General features: G+C 40.1%; 1 protein-coding gene across 1 annotated transcript; it reads right to left on the bottom strand.

The window, feature by feature from the left end:
- Positions 1-485: 485 nt before the first annotated feature.
- LOC149281585 (unconventional myosin-XVB-like) lies at positions 486-16367 on the bottom strand. Its single transcript, XM_089499154.1, has 26 exons — positions 15955-16367; positions 15400-15484; positions 15149-15284; positions 14851-14960; positions 14619-14678; positions 13988-14063; positions 13601-13719; positions 13281-13399; positions 12102-12243; positions 11907-12018; positions 9041-9192; positions 8809-8951; positions 8642-8705; positions 8467-8539; positions 8283-8356; positions 8136-8212; positions 7688-7806; positions 7335-7429; positions 5735-5812; positions 3887-3983; positions 3652-3800; positions 2861-2985; positions 2552-2685; positions 1614-1747; positions 1180-1320; positions 486-548 (listed from the first exon to the last, which is right to left on the bottom strand). Exons 1-26 carry the CDS (start codon positions 16365-16367, stop codon positions 486-488), a joined length of 3090 nt encoding a protein of 1029 aa, XP_089355280.1.
- Positions 16368-17571: the final 1204 nt, after the last annotated feature.

Raw genomic sequence — 17571 nt, 5'->3', positions numbered from 1 at the left:
TATTAGAGGAAATATATTACCTGCACACAAAAAAAAATTGCATGCTTGCCAAGTGATTGGTAGATTGTTCTAACTTCTCTTACGTTATCACCCTGCAGTATATTACATTTTAATCTGTCATTATCATTACTATATTATACAATACAACATACACATTTGCCATCTTTCATAACATTGTATGCAACATAAAAAGAGTCTGCTATTTAATTATGACACCTTGAGTGGACAAATTATTTTACAGTCTGGTACATATGAGCTGGTAAAGGAAGAAGGAAGCAGAGGGCGTCTTAGAAATTAGCACAAGTGATCCTAAGTCTAGTGATCTCATTCAGAAAATCAGGAATAATCTAGACAATCACACAGATGCATTCTTATCTTAAATATGGTTGTTTACAGATATATGGGGTACAATGATATATATCAACTAGCATGTCAGTCACTTATGTCTATACATGATCACAAATGTCTTCCGTCAGGACACACGTCTATTGAGGTGTGGTGTCCAAATGTTCTATCATTAAAGCTATAGTGTGGTACAGCAACTTTGCCTGCAAAAGAGAGACAACAATTAGATCTGTAAGTTGACCTTTAAGTTAAAAAATATTTCTGATCTATTACTATATCATAATCACCAAATCTTGTTAAAAATGTTACGAATACAATCAGATCTATCTAACTACGTCACCTGTGTATACCTAGGTTATATTTTTTACCCAAACTATGTGGAGATATTGTTGTTCATGTAAGCCATACCCATTATTCAGGTAATTGGCTTCCCAGTTAAAGCATCAAAGAAACTTGTGTTTTTCCCGCACGCAATACATCTTCTACTAAGACATTCTGGGTTCAGGACTCAACTAAGTCATGACCCACCTGTACCCTTCTGAGTTGGACCGAACAGCTCTGCAGATTATTTCACATTCTTCAGTTCATGGCAAGACAGGTGGATATGACTGTAAATTTATGTTGCTACAGAAGCTCAGGGTAATGTTTTAGACTTATGAAGCTCTAAATGGATGAACACAAATTAAGGGGTTAATTCCATTGGACTCAATGTTTAAAAATCCTTAAATGAGAGACTCCTAACAGATAACTGCACACAGGCATATGTATAATTTATTTTTTTTAGTTCATTGAGTAAATTAATTTGCCGTTTAAATATCTTCCGAATAGACTTACCTCTGGGAGTTCCACCCACAGTGTGTGGGGGTCAGTAGCAGAACCATAATGTATCTCTACCCCAGGATGAGTGTTGCTATCCAGTGAACGCATGGTACGCATGCTCTTGATGTCTTGTAGTTTGACCACTAAATGCGGATGCTGTATAATGAAAAAATATATTTATTTATATGTATTGGAACAATCAAATTCCAATTTTAGAGATGCCGTCAAAAGATTGGTAGCGGAGCCAGGCAAAGATGGGAATTTAGAGTAGTGTTGTAAATTCCTTACACTCTAGTGGTCTCCAAACTCATTTAATTAACCACAATGCTATGTGAAACATTACCCTATGGAGAGTTGTATTATACTGCTGATATGATTAGAATACCTAGACTAGACAAACGTTCCATGTAAAACATAATATTTGTTCCTTATAAATGTTTTAGACGTACATTACTGTTGTTTTCCAAAACAAGTAAATGTTGGGGGTTGAGAGCCACAAAACATGGAGAGGTGACACAAGGCTCACTGATTCTTTCCACTTGGAGGACATTATAATCAAAGAGAGGAAGTGCTGCCACGGTCTCTGTAAAGGGGAAAGATACGGTTATATTAAATCTGTTCATATGCCATCTCACCATCTGGCCTTCTATGCTGCCAGAGCCGGCCAATACATTATGCTGCTTGGTGCTGAATCATGGGACTGCAATGCCTTTTAACCCACTGAGACTCTAATGCAATTTAAAGCCCTTTAAAGAGGCTCTTTACAAATACCAAGAGGTATTTGTGAACCTGTTCATTCCCCCTTTCCTTGAATTTGGGTAATTTTCTCGATGGGGGCAATTACCCATTGGCCCCCAGATCAGCCCATGCTCCCAAAAGAACATGCCTTTGGGCGGCAAATTGCCACCCCTGTCAAAGTACAGTTTGGTTCACCCATTCTAGTTTGACGACAATTTAAACAGTTTTTTTTGCATTTCAGAACCATAAAAGGTTTTATTGAATATGATTCCCTCCATGTGTGAATATGGCTATTGTCAGTACCATGATGTTCAATAATGCCATGGACTCGAATCCCATATCTTTTTAGATCTTTATAAAGCCCCTGGTATGGACACAATAGGATTTAATAAAACAACATTGTCAGTAGCTTTAGTTCAGTCCTAGTCCTAGCACCACAGAAGTTTAGATGGGTGTATGCTTTATCAGGTCATTGTGAAAAATGACATAAAAAGAGCTGTTGACAAGGAAACAAATATGATGAACTGAGAATGTGAAGGACATTGAGACCAGTGACATACTGTAATCATGCCATACTTGGGGTCTAAAGTGAGACTCTGTTCTGTGTACAATATTTGAAGCAATCAAGCTTTTGTTTTGTTGTCCTCACCTAAAAAGCGAAGCTTGCCCTGCTGGATAGTAAGTTTCTCTGTTGAGCGAAGTTCTTGCATTAGATACTGTTGAACAGCCTGCAAGTTAAGACGTTTCTGTACAGAGCTTGGTATGTACGTCATAAGCTCCTGCCTACGATGAACGACAAAAGAAGGTTTAGCTGAATTTACACATTAAACACTCATATTATTCAATTATAGGCTATGCTGATTCCTTTCACTTTTAATTACAATTGTGATAAACACTCTGCATATATGAAGCCCTAATAGACTGATCTATTACAGATTGCGGAAAGAGAAAAACATACTTGTTAGGAGGGTGGCTTAGACCTTTTATTCGATGTAGGATTGCTGCCACGGCCCCTGTCTGCGTCTCCAGTTTACTTGAAGGACTAAGTAGCAGGAAATTTCCCTGCATATAATCCTGATGCACCTGGGAAAATAAAGGTTCTAATTACTGAACACTAATGTAATATAATATATATTGTGAGCTGAGATCATATAACCACACAGTCTTAGGGATGGAAATACCACACAAAGTTGTATTGCTTCCAGTGTTACAGTCCTTTTTATTAAACAGGTCTGACAAACAAAACATAAAACGTAAAATGAAGAAAAGAAAAGCTTTGCTCTCTAACAATTCACCCGCTGCAAACAAAAAAAACAAACTGTAGCAGAGATTTTCTCTTCGTACAAAATACAGCCTGCTTGTGCCATGTTTGCCCCAAACAGCCTCCATGTGCTATCATCCATGTGCCCTAAACAGCTTGTCTGACAGAAGTTACCTCATCCTTGAGGATTTGAAGAGCAGGGGTCTCCCTGCAGCACTCTTACAGAATCAGTTCTGTGGAGGACTCTGTGAATACAGAGAGCCGGATGCTGAAGCTGTCCCATGCAGCTCTGGCCCCGATGGAGGTTTACCTCTGTGTGTGAAATGACTCAGGGTTTACCCCGACCCCCAGCAACGCCTCTGCTTGCAAAAGGGCCCTCCTTTTGTATCACTATGTGTAATGTCTGTTTATGATCTTTAAATAGTCTTATTTTTACTGTACTATTGTAACAATACTACCCTATTGTAACAATGTCATTTTCTACATACTTGGCTAAAATGCACTTCCACATAAAGTTCACTGCGTTTGCTGAAGTTGGCTTTCCAAGTTACACGTCTGAATTCCAGAGTCACGGAATTGTCTTGGAGCAGAAAATCATGGATGTATTCTCCAGGACGCAGAGGCCTCATAATCTCGCCTATAAAGGAAGAAAGTTAATCTTTAGCTTGTAGGGCTCTACAGCTTCCCTCACAGATACCTACTTGGATACATTTCAATAAGCACCTTGGTTTTTATTAGCAAAAATGGCAAATTCTTCCATCTCCTTTGGATCAGAAACCGCCAAGTGCTCACAAATCTCTGATACCAAATCACCTGCCACCTAAAAGATGAACAAAGGTAAATGTGACTAGATCAGAATGCATTTTAAAAATAAAACCTTCAATTAATAAAACACATATTATGCATCATTACTGTACTTTCATTGTATGTCATAGAAGCATAAAGTCTGACCACAAATAATGATGTGGAAACATCAAACTTCATTCAGCCTTTGTCTTGTCTTACATTCAGAATATGTAAATGTCCTTCCTATGTTAACCCTTAGCACTCTTGCTGGAAGGGTGTTCCCCTTCCATTATAATTTCTAATAAATCAATATCACCAGGTTACTTTACTGACCCCCTCATTGTGTTTTGCGTGAGCATGGAGTGGAAGGAGGACAGGATATTTGTTTGGGGTTCAGGGCCGGACTGGCCTACCAGGAAACAGCTTACTGGAAGACTGTTTAAGGGCAGAGATGGCACAAGCAAGCTGTTTCAGGGGTAGAGGTGGCACATGCAGGCTGTTTTAGGGGCAGAGGTGGCACAGGCATGTTTGGGGGAACAGATGGCAAAGACAAACTGTTTGCGTGCAAAGGTGGTACAGACAAGCTGTTTGGGGTCAAAAGTTGTACTGTGGGGCATGTTGCTTGTGAAACTGGTGTGCCCTGGGCCCTGTGGTTTCTAGTTATACCCCTGGTGTGGCGTGTGGGCACATGAGCTCAATCATGCAATAAAATATATGGGGCTGGTGTCCAAATAATTCCAGGGCTTGTTTTCCAGTTGCACTGTTGGGGTTTCCATCTCCATGTGTTACACAAGCTGGTTCCTATTACCGATAATTGCTTCATCATGCTGAATTATATTATGTTTGTTTCATGGAAGATTTCATGTTGCATCTGCCTAGGGAGTGTTTAATGTGAATGAACAGTTTTATTTGTATTTACTTCCATTTTTTTGGCAACCATGGTGGTCACTTAAAAAACCCCATAAAAGAACATTCCTTAATGTTATAATATTGAACACTACAACTAATCTGGCTTGTTATAATTTTTGATACATGCTTCACGATAGGGTCTATTTAGGGGAGTCAATCATTTCAAGATCCTGATATCACTATGCATTATGAAGTGCAAACCTCAGTGAGCTTCTTCCTGAAGAGATGCCTAGGGGGTCTGTATAATGTATAGCTAAATAATTGGGGAGATATTTATGAAATGTTCCACATTACTTATGGATTATAGTGTGCAATGCCAATAAAGTCCCTATTACAGAAAAAGCTCACTGAAGTTTGCCCTTGATAATGCGGAGAGAAGTCTATAAATTGAAATGCTCACCTCTTGTGCAAGCCCTCACTTTTAAAGTGTGCCTGTAGTTAATAAAAATACTAAGGTGTTGCATTAATGCGTGTGTCAGTGTGTGTGTGTCAGTGTGTATGTTAGTTTCTGGGGTGGTCAAGGGGACAATGGGGCTACTTTGCATTATCTGCCCATGGTCCAGATAGTGCCAGCCCTACTTTATGTTTAGCTAAGCCTGCATAATCTATTATTAAATGGATAAAGAGACTTTGGAGAACTTGCAACCAATTAAACTATGCAATAATGGGGCCAACCAAACTCTTCCTGCTACAGAAGCTGGGGTTGCGAGTGAGATAGAGAAAGCAAAATGTTTTTTTAGACACGTCACTAATTCAATAGTGTCCATATAATCTCAACTTCCTTTAGTTATTGCAAAACGCAACAAAGTTTTGCTCTATTGTAAGCTTTACTGTTTGTGAATAGTAGAGGGCTGAGGAGCACAAGGTGATACTTGCCGTGAAAGTTGTGATTTTGGTGCTGTATTCAATTCCGCCATGCAAAAATATCACAAGACGTCGGGAAACCCGTCCGCTCTGAAAAAGGAACATAAAGAACAATCCATTCAATTGCTAGCGGTGGGCAAATAGAGACTCTGAGGCATTTGCTTCAGCCCTGTGTTTCTAGGGCTGTCCTACCTCAGTACCCTTCTGGGCCCTTCACTCGCACTCATCCTGTTCCCAGCCAGTAACCAAGGTGGCCAGTGGGCTCGTGTAACACAAGTACTATGAACCCTCAGTAATAGTGCAGCACGCATGATGCATAAACGTAGGGTTCAGCACATGGGGGTGAGGAGGGCAGTGGGGGAATGTGTGTATTCATATGTATAAGTGTATAGTGTTAAAATATGTGGTGTGTATGTATGTGCCCATGTTATGGTGCTAGTACGAGTGTTGGTGTCAACGTGTGGTGCTAGGGGTGAGCCTAGAGTTATGGCACCTGGGAGAGATGGAAGAGAGGGAGAGATGGAGAGAGTGATAATAGTCACTCAACCCCTTCATTTGGGACAAAGGTTATTTTAACATTTTTGCAGTGTTGCTGTGGTTTTCTTCTCTAATTTAGTGCACACACTATATTATTTTGTTTTCAGGACAAGCAGGGCTTTCTTTAGATACCATTATTTTTAATCATATCTTCTAATTTACTATAAAAAATATAAAATATAATCTCCATATAAAATACACTATTAAAAATATAAAATATAATCTCCATATAAAATACACTATTAAAAATATAAAATATAATCTCCATGTGAAAAATGGAGATTATGTTTAAAAAAAGGATTTTTTCTCACTTTTATTTGAAAAATCTTATACTCATCTGCAAAAACTAATGAAAACAGTTTCTCATATTTGTCCTGAGTTTAGAAATACTCAATGTTTTTATGTTTTGTTTGCTTTTTTTGAATGTTATAGGATAATAAGTACAAGTAGCGTTTAGCTATTTCAAAACTACTTTTTTTTCCAGAAATGGTCTTTCTGCCTCCGTCTCCTAATTGGGAGATCATCAAAAATAGCCACTTCAATTTACCCCATCAAACCATATATGTTTGAAAACTATACACCCTAGGGTGTTTCAGATGCTAGTATTTTAACTCTTTCCATGCACTAATCCTACCACCAGCCTATGTCAAACTTTATTGCATCGTGAGCCCGTGTAGGGCTTTGTCGCGAAGGGGTAATTATTAATTCAATACACAAACTGTTGTCCAGACTATTATAAGATATAGCCGCCCATGCCTGCATTCATTTGCAAGCCATCTGCTAAAATTAGTTGATAATATGTGGACATTTCTTGTTTCATGCTAAGAATTAGTGATAGACATGTGCAAATGGGCCAAAAATTATTTGGACAAGTGTTTCGGTTGATTTTTGGCCCATTTGTTCGCGGGCAACGATTTTCTTTCCCATTTGGTTTCTTAGCTGCTACTACCATGGTTATATCATTTTTCCTATGAATGGGTGGCAGGTAAGAAGGTATTGGGCTGCAGATGCCCATGCACAGTATAAAGATTTGAAATTCTGACCAAAATATGACCTGCCCCAGAATCACAGTTACCAGTAAAGCCTCCAGCTCTCTGCGCGGTGGGAGATGTCTGCGTCCATTATACCGCACTGTTCGACGGAGGTGTTCCTGACAATTCCGTGACATTTCTGAGGAGAAAGAAGCAGGAGTGTAGACAAGGTTGGCCCCACCATATAGACATTTTAATATCAATGCCTGTCACTCAGAGAACACAGTACATTTTAAAATATGTGCATGGCTTCTTCAAAAGAATCCCAAATAAAGTATCCAAGTTTAACAAAAAAAAACAACATTGTACATTAACAGTATATTGTGCTTATGTTCTATTGTGTTAAACGAAAATGTTTTTCATTGTTGCTTCATAATTGAGTTTAAGAGTTGAGTACCTTGGTAGGTGCCTTCAATGTCTTGCAGGTATTTGGTAACATATGGTAGTAATGTGTTAGATGGGGGGTAGAATCCAGTAAGCAGACTTAGAACAATCCATCCGCGTTTGCAGCTTTCACTGTGGGGCATTGTAATGCAAAAATAATAAGTCATTCTTCCACTATAAAGGGGACGCGTAAGTGATGATTTCATCACAATGTAAAAATCTAAGCAATTTCTATAAGGTCATTTCATTAGAGCCAGGCACTGGCTACTAATTTTGCGTGAAGCACTCTCTGGTTATTTGGCTCTGGTCCTTGGCTTTAATTATTGGTTATAGTTCCACATCCCTGCATATAAGTCCCACAATCAAACCTCACATAAACCTCATTATGCGGTGAACTATCATGTTTAGGAAGTTTAAATATGAATATTTTCACATAACACAATGTATTCAGAAGTACTCACTGCTTGGGATTTTCTGTTATTTGTTTCAGCACTTGACAGTAAACCTCATCTCTTAGTGTTTCCTTCTCTCTGCAAAGCTGGATAGTGGAAAAGAATAGTTATTGTTTATTCTCAACGCTCTTCTCTTTTTATTCTGCGATCTCTTACCTGCAGTATCTCATATAGACATTCAATGTCATCCTGCTCTCTGTAATGTTGATCTCCCATAAATCTCATCAGAGCTAGGACAGAGAAAAACATATGCATATGCCTTCTGAACAAAATAACGCAAAGAAACACACACATGCAAGAAAACACACATTCACACAGCAAATACGGTCATGGTACATACTCATGAAATTAGCTGTTGCTTGTTCATTTAGCTCTTTATCTGTGTAATAGATCAGAGACTCCTGGATGGGAACCTAAATGAAGAATTGGGATTTAAGTGTGCAGGAAAGGGCGGAATACAGCAAGTGTTTAAGAATAAATAAAGATCTGCCATCACTGTATTGGTTTGTTCTTACCTTTATGTGTTGTACCATTTCAACAGGCTTCCTTCCTTCAGCAGCCATTCCCTTCCAGCCAAGCCTGGCAGTGATAGTGATATACAAATTATATATTGTTAAAATAAATCTCATGCACATACCAGTATATTACATAAAAAATCATAAATCATAAAAAATGTGCTTACATAGTTTGCAGTTCCCGGAAATATTTCAGTGCAAATTCCACCATTGTGTAATTGGTAGCATCGATTGGTGGTGGGGTAGGAGCGTAAATGGGAGGAGGAGATAGGCTTTCTCTGGAAATGGACCTCTCACTAGTCTGGCCACTCTGTCATGAAAATATATTGTTTATTCTCTGACTCTGCAAAGTGCACACTAATACTGTCTCGCTATCCACATTGGTAGATACCCACTAACCTCCTTGCTTATGGTCCTTTTCAAGATCGGTGGTTCCTTCTTGCTTTCAACCTTCCTCTCAAGCACTGTGTAATAATCTGGGGTGGCTGCTGGTTGCACCAAATGAGAGGGGAAAAGACCAGAACGTCCACCAATGGACCCAAACTGCCATCCTGTGGAAGACAATTAGGGAATACAAACCCCCAGAAAGATAAGCATTTCCAGCTTCTGTTTCCATTATCTGACCTCAACACCAGTCAAAACCACCTGAAATAACAATCATTGTAAATGTGGTTTAAGATCAAAATACATTGATTGATGTTCTATTGTTAAGCAGCACTTTCATATTCACCTCTCAATTATCAATGTATGGGTCTTTTAAAAAGTAATATGGCTCCTATCTACCATAGAAATATCCTATTAATAAAGTTACTAATTTTAGAGCTCAAATGGTATATATATATATATATATATTATTATTATTTATTTATTGGTTTTTTTCAGTATATATCGGTAATTCAAACCCATTAACTTTAGAACATATTGATCAGGCCATAATTTGCAGGACTCCCAGCCAAAGTCTCCTTACATGTGGCTGAATTCCACACATGGATGTATCCAGCAGGCAGCTGCATGTAGGTCAATTATCAGTCTCAGGCCTTAAAGTACCATTGCCAATTTTCATTATGTGTGAAACTAAAATAAATAGAAACACAATTGTGTAATTTTGCCAAAAATATAAAGCAGTGTAAGGAAAGGTGAAATATTGCACCCTTTCTATTGATTTTTGTTTCCCACATGTTCTGTGCCTATCATCTGCCAGGGCCTGCCGGCCCAGGCCTACTGACCCACTGTTGGCGCTCCTTTTTCACTGTCCTTACTCTGGGCTATCACTTATTTTAATTTGTGTAATATTGGGGAAATTCACTCCTGCTCTTGCTCCATGTGCCTATCATCTTCCAGTGCCTAATTGCCCAGGTTCAGTGCGTAGGGTTGCTGCTACTCCTGTCTCACCTTTCTTACAATGGGGAATCAATTCCTATTTTTTTCTAATATGGGGGATCAGTCTTGTGGCTGGATGTGCCTGTCTAACATTGCCTGGCCTGCCCTGTGCCCTGCCCTGTGCCTCAATGCCCTTCCTTACTTTGGGAAATCGAGTCCCATAGCATGGTGCTGGATGTTTGTATCAATTGGTGCAGTGCTGCTGTTACTGGTGACCCTGCAGTGCAAAACCAAGTTTGCAACAATTCCTTAACCTTGAGATGCAGCACGACATAGGTGAAAGGTGAGTCCAGAAGGTTTTAGGGACCTACCCCTTGGGGAACGCTCCTTGAATGTTGTTTCCAAAGTAAAACAACTGACACTACTGCTCACACACCACACTACCACACACTCACACCTAGAAACTCACACTACCACACACAGTACCGCACAGCCAGACACTCACATGAAAATTCCCAAATACACACACTCACACAACACCACACACCTGAACACACACATGCACAGAGACACTCACAAATACCACACACACACAGACTACTCGCTTTCCCTGCAAAGTCTCATCTTGTCTTCAGTACAGCTTGCACACAGTCACACATCATTATATGACCCAGCAGAACAACACCTCTTCGATGAAATTAGGGAGATAAAGAGGTAAGTCTGGGAGTCAGGACTGGAGGAAGGGGTTAATTGCTGTGTTGCACCCCACAGATCCTTGCATGGAAAAAATTCTACTGACAAGTGTAGAATATAACACCAATGCGTGTAACTTAACCATAGTTGGACCAAAGTTGCATTTCCCCATCCTGCATTCCCCCATCCAGAGCATACTGTACAAGAACCTCAATTAAAGATTTGTTAGACTTCTCAGGACAGAAAGCATAGAAAGCATAGAAGTCAGTCAGGGCCTGCTATTGTAAGTGCATGGCAACGGACTTAGTTATAGAACCAGTATGCATTCTTGATTTCAGCAGAGTTAATTATGTGGTTACTTTTTTAAAAAGCTTGGAAGTACATCAGAAAAGATAGTACATTGTTTCATGACTATGACCACAGCTTGCAGGAGAGATCACATCATTTTGGAAACTTGGTGTCTTTGCTCCCAATCTATGTATTTAAATTACAGGTTACGTGTGAGGGGTCGTTTCCGGGGTGGGGCGCTGTGCTGGTTTCTGGGAGCACCCTTCACCCCCCCCCCTTTTTTTTTTTTTTTTAAATCTTTCTTTCTTCTCTCTCTCCTTCCTGTTTGTCTTCTCCTCTCCCTCTTGTGTGTCATCCTTCCCTGTGTCCTTCCCTTGTTATGTCAGGGATGTTACATCTCTGCGCCTCCACACTTACCCCCATCTTGTCCTATTTTGTTCGGCCCCTGAGACCCTCTATTCTGCCTACTGTTTATGCCTGGGCGGATGTATGCTGACATGATTTCTGTTGCCTTACTTTTGGTATGTCAATGTGGTGCGCAATGTGTTATGTTTCCTGCATTATTTTTGCCACTGTACGCGCCCTGTGTTTGACAATGATGGCCCACTGCGTTGGGCTTTATATCTGCCTGTGCTCTGTGGACTTATGGACCCCCTTTTTTTTTTTGTCGTCCCTTCCCACTTATTTCCTGTTCTGTTGTTATGATAAAAACAATAAACATATATTTACAAAAAAAAAATAAAAAAAAATTACAGGTTACATTCTATATCAAAAAGATGTACATCACTCTCCGATGACATTCAATCCTCCAATAAATCTTATTTTGGGTCTCTTTCTAGATCTATATATGTTAAAAATGAGGGACAGCAACCTTTGTTCCAGTCCAAGTACCTTAAGCAAAAGATACACAACATACAAAGACACATCTAAAATCATCTTATATGATACTTATTGCTGTACGTACCTGGCTGCAGTCCATCCATTGGTAGTACTTTGATGATGTCGCCTTTTTTGAACTGGAGGAGACTTTTGTCATCAGTAATGTAGCTGCGTAGAGCAACTACATGATTTGAATCCTAATATAAAAAAACAGAAATTAACTACCTAACTTTTAATAAATATATACAATGTGCTTTTCAATCCCCCACCCCCTTACTACCTTGACCAATTCTTGCATGAAAACATCCACCAACGACTTTAATGACTTTGCTTTGTCACAATATAACAGCAGATCCTCATTCCGAAGACAGAATTTAATAGAGAAGGAGTCAGCCATCTCCAAGGAAAGGACATCTGCAAAACTACAGGTACAGTCATATAGGTGAGCCATGACACAATATTTTAAACAGTAGATGTCATCAGTGTGGTTATCCTGTTATAAACTATAATTTTCTAGGTATACCTGCTGATAACCATACAATGACTGATTGGGTAACAAACGTGAATATAATATATATATATATATATAATTTATACATTACCTTAAAACCTTAAATGGGCTGAAAAGTCCAGCAAGTTAAAATCTTGGTCAGCCAACTCAACTCAAGGTATTGTACCATGCAACATCTATCAATCTAGTGAAGGCTTATCATGATTCAAAGAATTTGGTCTATTAGAAGCACTAACATTACAATGGCTGGCAGGCTGTCTGGAAAATGCTGGACGGGTTGGATCCTTTCTATGAGTCTTAGGCAGGGCCGGCCCAAGACAAAATGCCGCCTGGGGCGAAGTTTAAAATGCCGCGCCCCCATCATTATCTACCATTCCTCTCCCTGCCGCCCCCCATTATCTACCCTTCCGCCCCTCGTGTACTTACCTTTCAGCAGTCCTTCGGTGAGTCTCCCTGCTCGGTCTCGGTGCCGGTTTGTAATGCTGAGCCCGGGAAATGACGTCATCTTCCAGCGCTCAACATTACAAGCCGGCACCGAGACCGAGCTAGAGGGCTCGCAGAGGAGAGAGAGAGAGGGGCGCCGAGCGGGTACTGACAACTTGGTAAGATAAAACCACTCGGCGCCCTCTCTCTCTTCTCGGCTTTAAAAAAAAATAAAAAAATAAATAAAAGGGCTTGGGGCGGCAAAGTGGAGCGGTTGCCCCACTCGGCTCCATTGTCGGGCCGGCCCTGGTCTTAGGTTTGCTTTCTGTGCAGATCATTTTAAGTTTATTGAGGAAAACATTTTTTACCAAATGACTTGGGCTTATTGACTTGGCTTTTACCAAATGACTTGGGCTCATTGACGTGGCTTTCTTTTTAGTCTGAAAGACACCAGTTTGTCTCCGGCATTTTATGTGCACCTATTGCTATGTGTCTAATTCTTTACTGTCACACTTTCCATCTTACCTGTAGCTGCACAAAGTCTTTAAGTGTCTCTTCTGGATACCTGTGGCACTGACTTCCTTCACAAGACGGATCCCTCTATGAGAGACTCCTAGCATCAGCAATTCACTGTCCTCCTCTAGCTACAAACACATCAGAAATCATTAAAATGAACATAAAAAATGAAACTGGGACATTATCAAGGCAAGAATGCAGGCACATTGAAAATATTTAACCAAGGGCCACATAGTATTTGCTTATATAATATACAGGTTATTTGAGAGTATTGTACTGTCAAACACACCACTTGCACAACATCATCACAATAATTTCTCCTCACTTACACTAACATGAAAAAGACGTGAGAAGTAATTCTCCCAGTTGTCCCGTGCAGCTATCACAATGCGTTTCTTGATGGACTCCTCAGGGATGGATTGAGCATCACTCCCCACGTGAAACTCACCTGGAGTAAGTAAAGTCAATAAGTAGCAATGTATATTACCTATATAAAGGACTCATTTAGTATACATATCCCATTAACTAACCAATAATTTCTCAATTAATGGCTTAACCATCCTTTATACGCTCTACCTTATCTAATGGGGGGCTTGCCCTGCAAGAACTGGCTTTGGAAAATATATAGTTTATATATGAACAGCCCCTTAATGTGCTTATATTGTAATGCCATCCCTGCCAGTGATGTTTTCTGACGTAGCTGAGAATCCACTCACCCAGAAGGTCCCTCATCTTCTTTCTTTCGTCCCGTGTAAGTCTGAATCCAGATTCTGAGAATGTATCCCGAATGATCTGGAGTGATATAGCAACACAATTTCTTAATGGAAACCATAACATCAGTATTTAGCCAATAAACATTCTGTTTTAAAGTTTCCTAAAATACACAACACATCAAACTGTGCCCAATGCAGTATTTCTTTGAAATGCCCTCTGTGTGGTGCGATTTTTATCCAACATTCGTGGAAATGGCAAAGGTGAACCCAGCGGCAGCCTTGAAGTTATGTGCAAAACCATTGACTGTTTGCACGCATACACCGCATACACCGCATACACCGCATACACCGCATACACCGCATACAGGCAGCATTTTTTCTGAAGTCAAGTTCAAGTTGTTTCACTAATCTGTATAACAAATATTTTATTTAATAATATGTGTGAAAGACTCCTCACTCAGTAGGTGATATTCAAATTCTTCCTTTCGGTCTGTAGAATTAAAGTTATGATGACAGCCTTCATCACTATGCTTGATAACACAAATACTCATTGTCATACAGGACTTAATGTTAGGTACATATTTCTTGTAGACATTCACCTCTGTTTTCTGCTTTTTACCCCGTGACCACTCACCTGCTCGCACAGGAGATTCAGGCAGTGTGGGTGCGTGAACTTCTCTTTTGGATAGAAAAGCTGTAAAAAGTGAAATAAAATGTAACTGAAAATACTTAACATGCATGAGGAACGTAACACATGACAAGTTCTGGGCTAAACTGAATGGATTAAAAGCTAAAATTGTGGTGAGATGTTCTTGTATTATACAGAATTAAATTCAAGACTTGTTCAGAAGACTTCCAGAAGTTACCTCTTTGCGCATGTACAATCTCCAGGAGACATCGCTGTATGAGAAGAAAACGCTAGCTGTGTGCTTGGAGAGGATGGATCTTACTGAATTGTCATCATCGAGAGTACGCCCTGAAAAGCAAGAAGTAAAAAAAAAAAAAGATTTTAAAGAAAACTGGAGATGAATCTGATAGTATAGTATGTTGAAAAAAAGACTTCAGTCCATCAAGTTTAACCTTTCACACAAAGTTGATCCAAAAGAAGGCAAAAAACCCTACTTGGGGGATTACCAAAACCCTACTTGGTTTGATATTCCTCACCTGCCTCTCTGGGAGCCTGTATTTCTGGCGGAGGAGGAATAAAGCTCGGTGGAAACACATCAAAAAGGGATTTCTGCTTCTCCCGAATAGAACTGGATTTCTCACTTGGTTTTTCTTTGGGTGGTTTAGGAGGGTCCTGAAGGCAAAAAAATGTTGAAAAGTGTAGCAGCTGAGACATATAAAACTTGTCACACTTTATGAAGTGACAGCCCTAAAACCGTTTCCCAAAATGTAATATGTAGTTGTCTCACCGGTGGACGGTTTACAGCCATTTGAAGTCTTTCTAGAGCCTCTTGTTTTGGGTCATTTGTCTTCAGAAAGCTTTTTGCTGGTCTCCTGTAAAAAGACAATGTCAGCTTGATGCCTTTGACATTCTAGGTAATCAATGATACATGCACAGTGTTAAGGTGCTGCTATTGGGTCCAGCATGGTCTCCTCTCTTATCCTAGTCCATTGAATATGAAGAGAGTGCACAAGTTGCATTTTCACATGTAGAGTGGTCATTTGTTTCCATTAAAACCTACCACTCTCCTCCACCTATATTCCTGTTATGGTTCTGGAAATTAGTGCCCACTGGTAATGTTTGAAGCAGGGACCATAAGTAATTTGAGTTAGAAATATGTGGTGCTGCTCCTCTACTCAATGGTCAAATATGACATAGGGACCCCACAACTGCCACTTATATTATAGTTTGTGGTCCCATAGCCAAAACATTCTAGCCTCAGACATGTTTTTTCAATATATGATTATGTTACCATTCTCTCTACTTTAGCTTTTTCTTATTAGCTGATCTGTGGATCACCCACCTGACTGGCTGAAAAGGCTTGAGCTCTGGTTGTGGGCGGTTTTGATACATCATAATAATTTCCCGTATTTCCCGACTGGGTTGGGGTTTTGGAGTATTTTTTACAACACTTTTAACTAGGTCTTTATCTTCAGGCTTTGCCTTTTTAGAAGCAGCAGGAGGAGGAGGAGGAGGTTTCACTGGAATTGCCTTTGGAACGGGGATATCTGCAAAACAGAAAGGTGCAAATTTGACGGTTGATTTGATCCTTTCGTTTGGTGACTGCTCGGTAACCTTAGTATCGAAATATGCTAAGCTGCTAGATATGCCACCGCTGCACTCATTTGGCATCACAAAATGCAGCATGTATGAAATAGCAGCACCTACTCTCAGCTGGCTGGGGCTCTGGTTGTGCTGGTTCAGGAAACTCTTCATCACTGTTACTCTCAGAGCCGGTACCAGGAAGCAGGATTTTGGAAGGAGGCTTCAATGATTTTATTTTAATATCTTGAGAAGCTGTTTTAAAAAAAATTAAAACGTTTATAATGGTTAAGTACTTTATGCAGCAACATAAACCTATTTTTTACCCAAAGTACACCGAAGATACTCGCCAATTTGTTGGAAGAACCGGCACTTCTGTTGGAATGTTCGTCTCTGCTCGGAGTAATCAGATTCATCATCAGTCTCAAAGACACTCTGTAGAAAGGGACAAACATAGTCAAGAAATTAGGCCACTAGGAAAGGTGAAGATTCTTGTATCCTCTTCAATTCTTACTCTGCCCCTTCCTGCAATATAATTACAGCCACCAATTGGTCCGGCCGGTTTACCTCTTTCGATTTCTGTGACTGCTGAATCTCTGGCTTAGGCTGCGGAGGGGTAGGTGCTGGAGCAGGGTGTGTCGCAGGAGGAGAAACGTCAGGAACTGGATCAGGGGGCACAGCTGGTTTTGGAGCAGCTTTAGGAGATGGTTTAGGAGCAGCTTTGGGTGTTGGTTTTGGAGCGGGTTTGGAAGCAGGAAGCACGGGAGGGTCTCTGGTCCACTGGGGGGGATCCTGAAGATGCTGTGACTGCTGTTGCTGAGATAGCATTGTGGCCTGAAGAGTCATTTGCTGTGCCTGGAATAAAGCGTTTTGTTTTTAATTTACATTAATTATATTGGTGGAGGGGGTGTTTTATAGCTGGTGTCCGTTATATTAATTGTTGCTCCCTTACAATCCATCATGAATGCTGCTGCCTGTTCCTTTATTAACACCCCCTCCCCGGTAATCTCTTCTCTGGTCATTTGTAAAATTCTGTATCTCAGCTACAAAGGTCTTCATAGCAGTTCCTCTATCTATATCTCTTCCAATAACTCCATGTACACATCTATCCAGTCCTTTCCCACTTCTGTTGATCTTCGTTTATCTCCTGCTCTAATCAAGAAAGACATCCCTAGTTTCCAACTACGTCCATGCAAAATGCTGCCTGGCAGTATGTATGATGCATATAAAACAGATAATTCATTATACAATGAGATCTGCACCCTGATTACCGAATCATATTGTGTCTTAGAATATATGCATCCTACATGTAGCATGTAGCGCCATATTTTGACTACGGCAACACTCTTCTGGTTGGCATTCCACTGTCTCGACTTTC

The sequence above is a fragment of the Sceloporus occidentalis genome, unplaced genomic scaffold (assembly GCF_023333645.1).
Source record: "Sceloporus occidentalis isolate IW3139 unplaced genomic scaffold, rSceOcc1.0.p SCAF_130, whole genome shotgun sequence".
Classification (NCBI taxonomy): Eukaryota; Metazoa; Chordata; class Lepidosauria; order Squamata; family Phrynosomatidae; genus Sceloporus; species Sceloporus occidentalis.
Note: the sequence above shows the minus strand (reverse complement) of the source record. Positions and strands in the feature narration are given on the sequence as shown.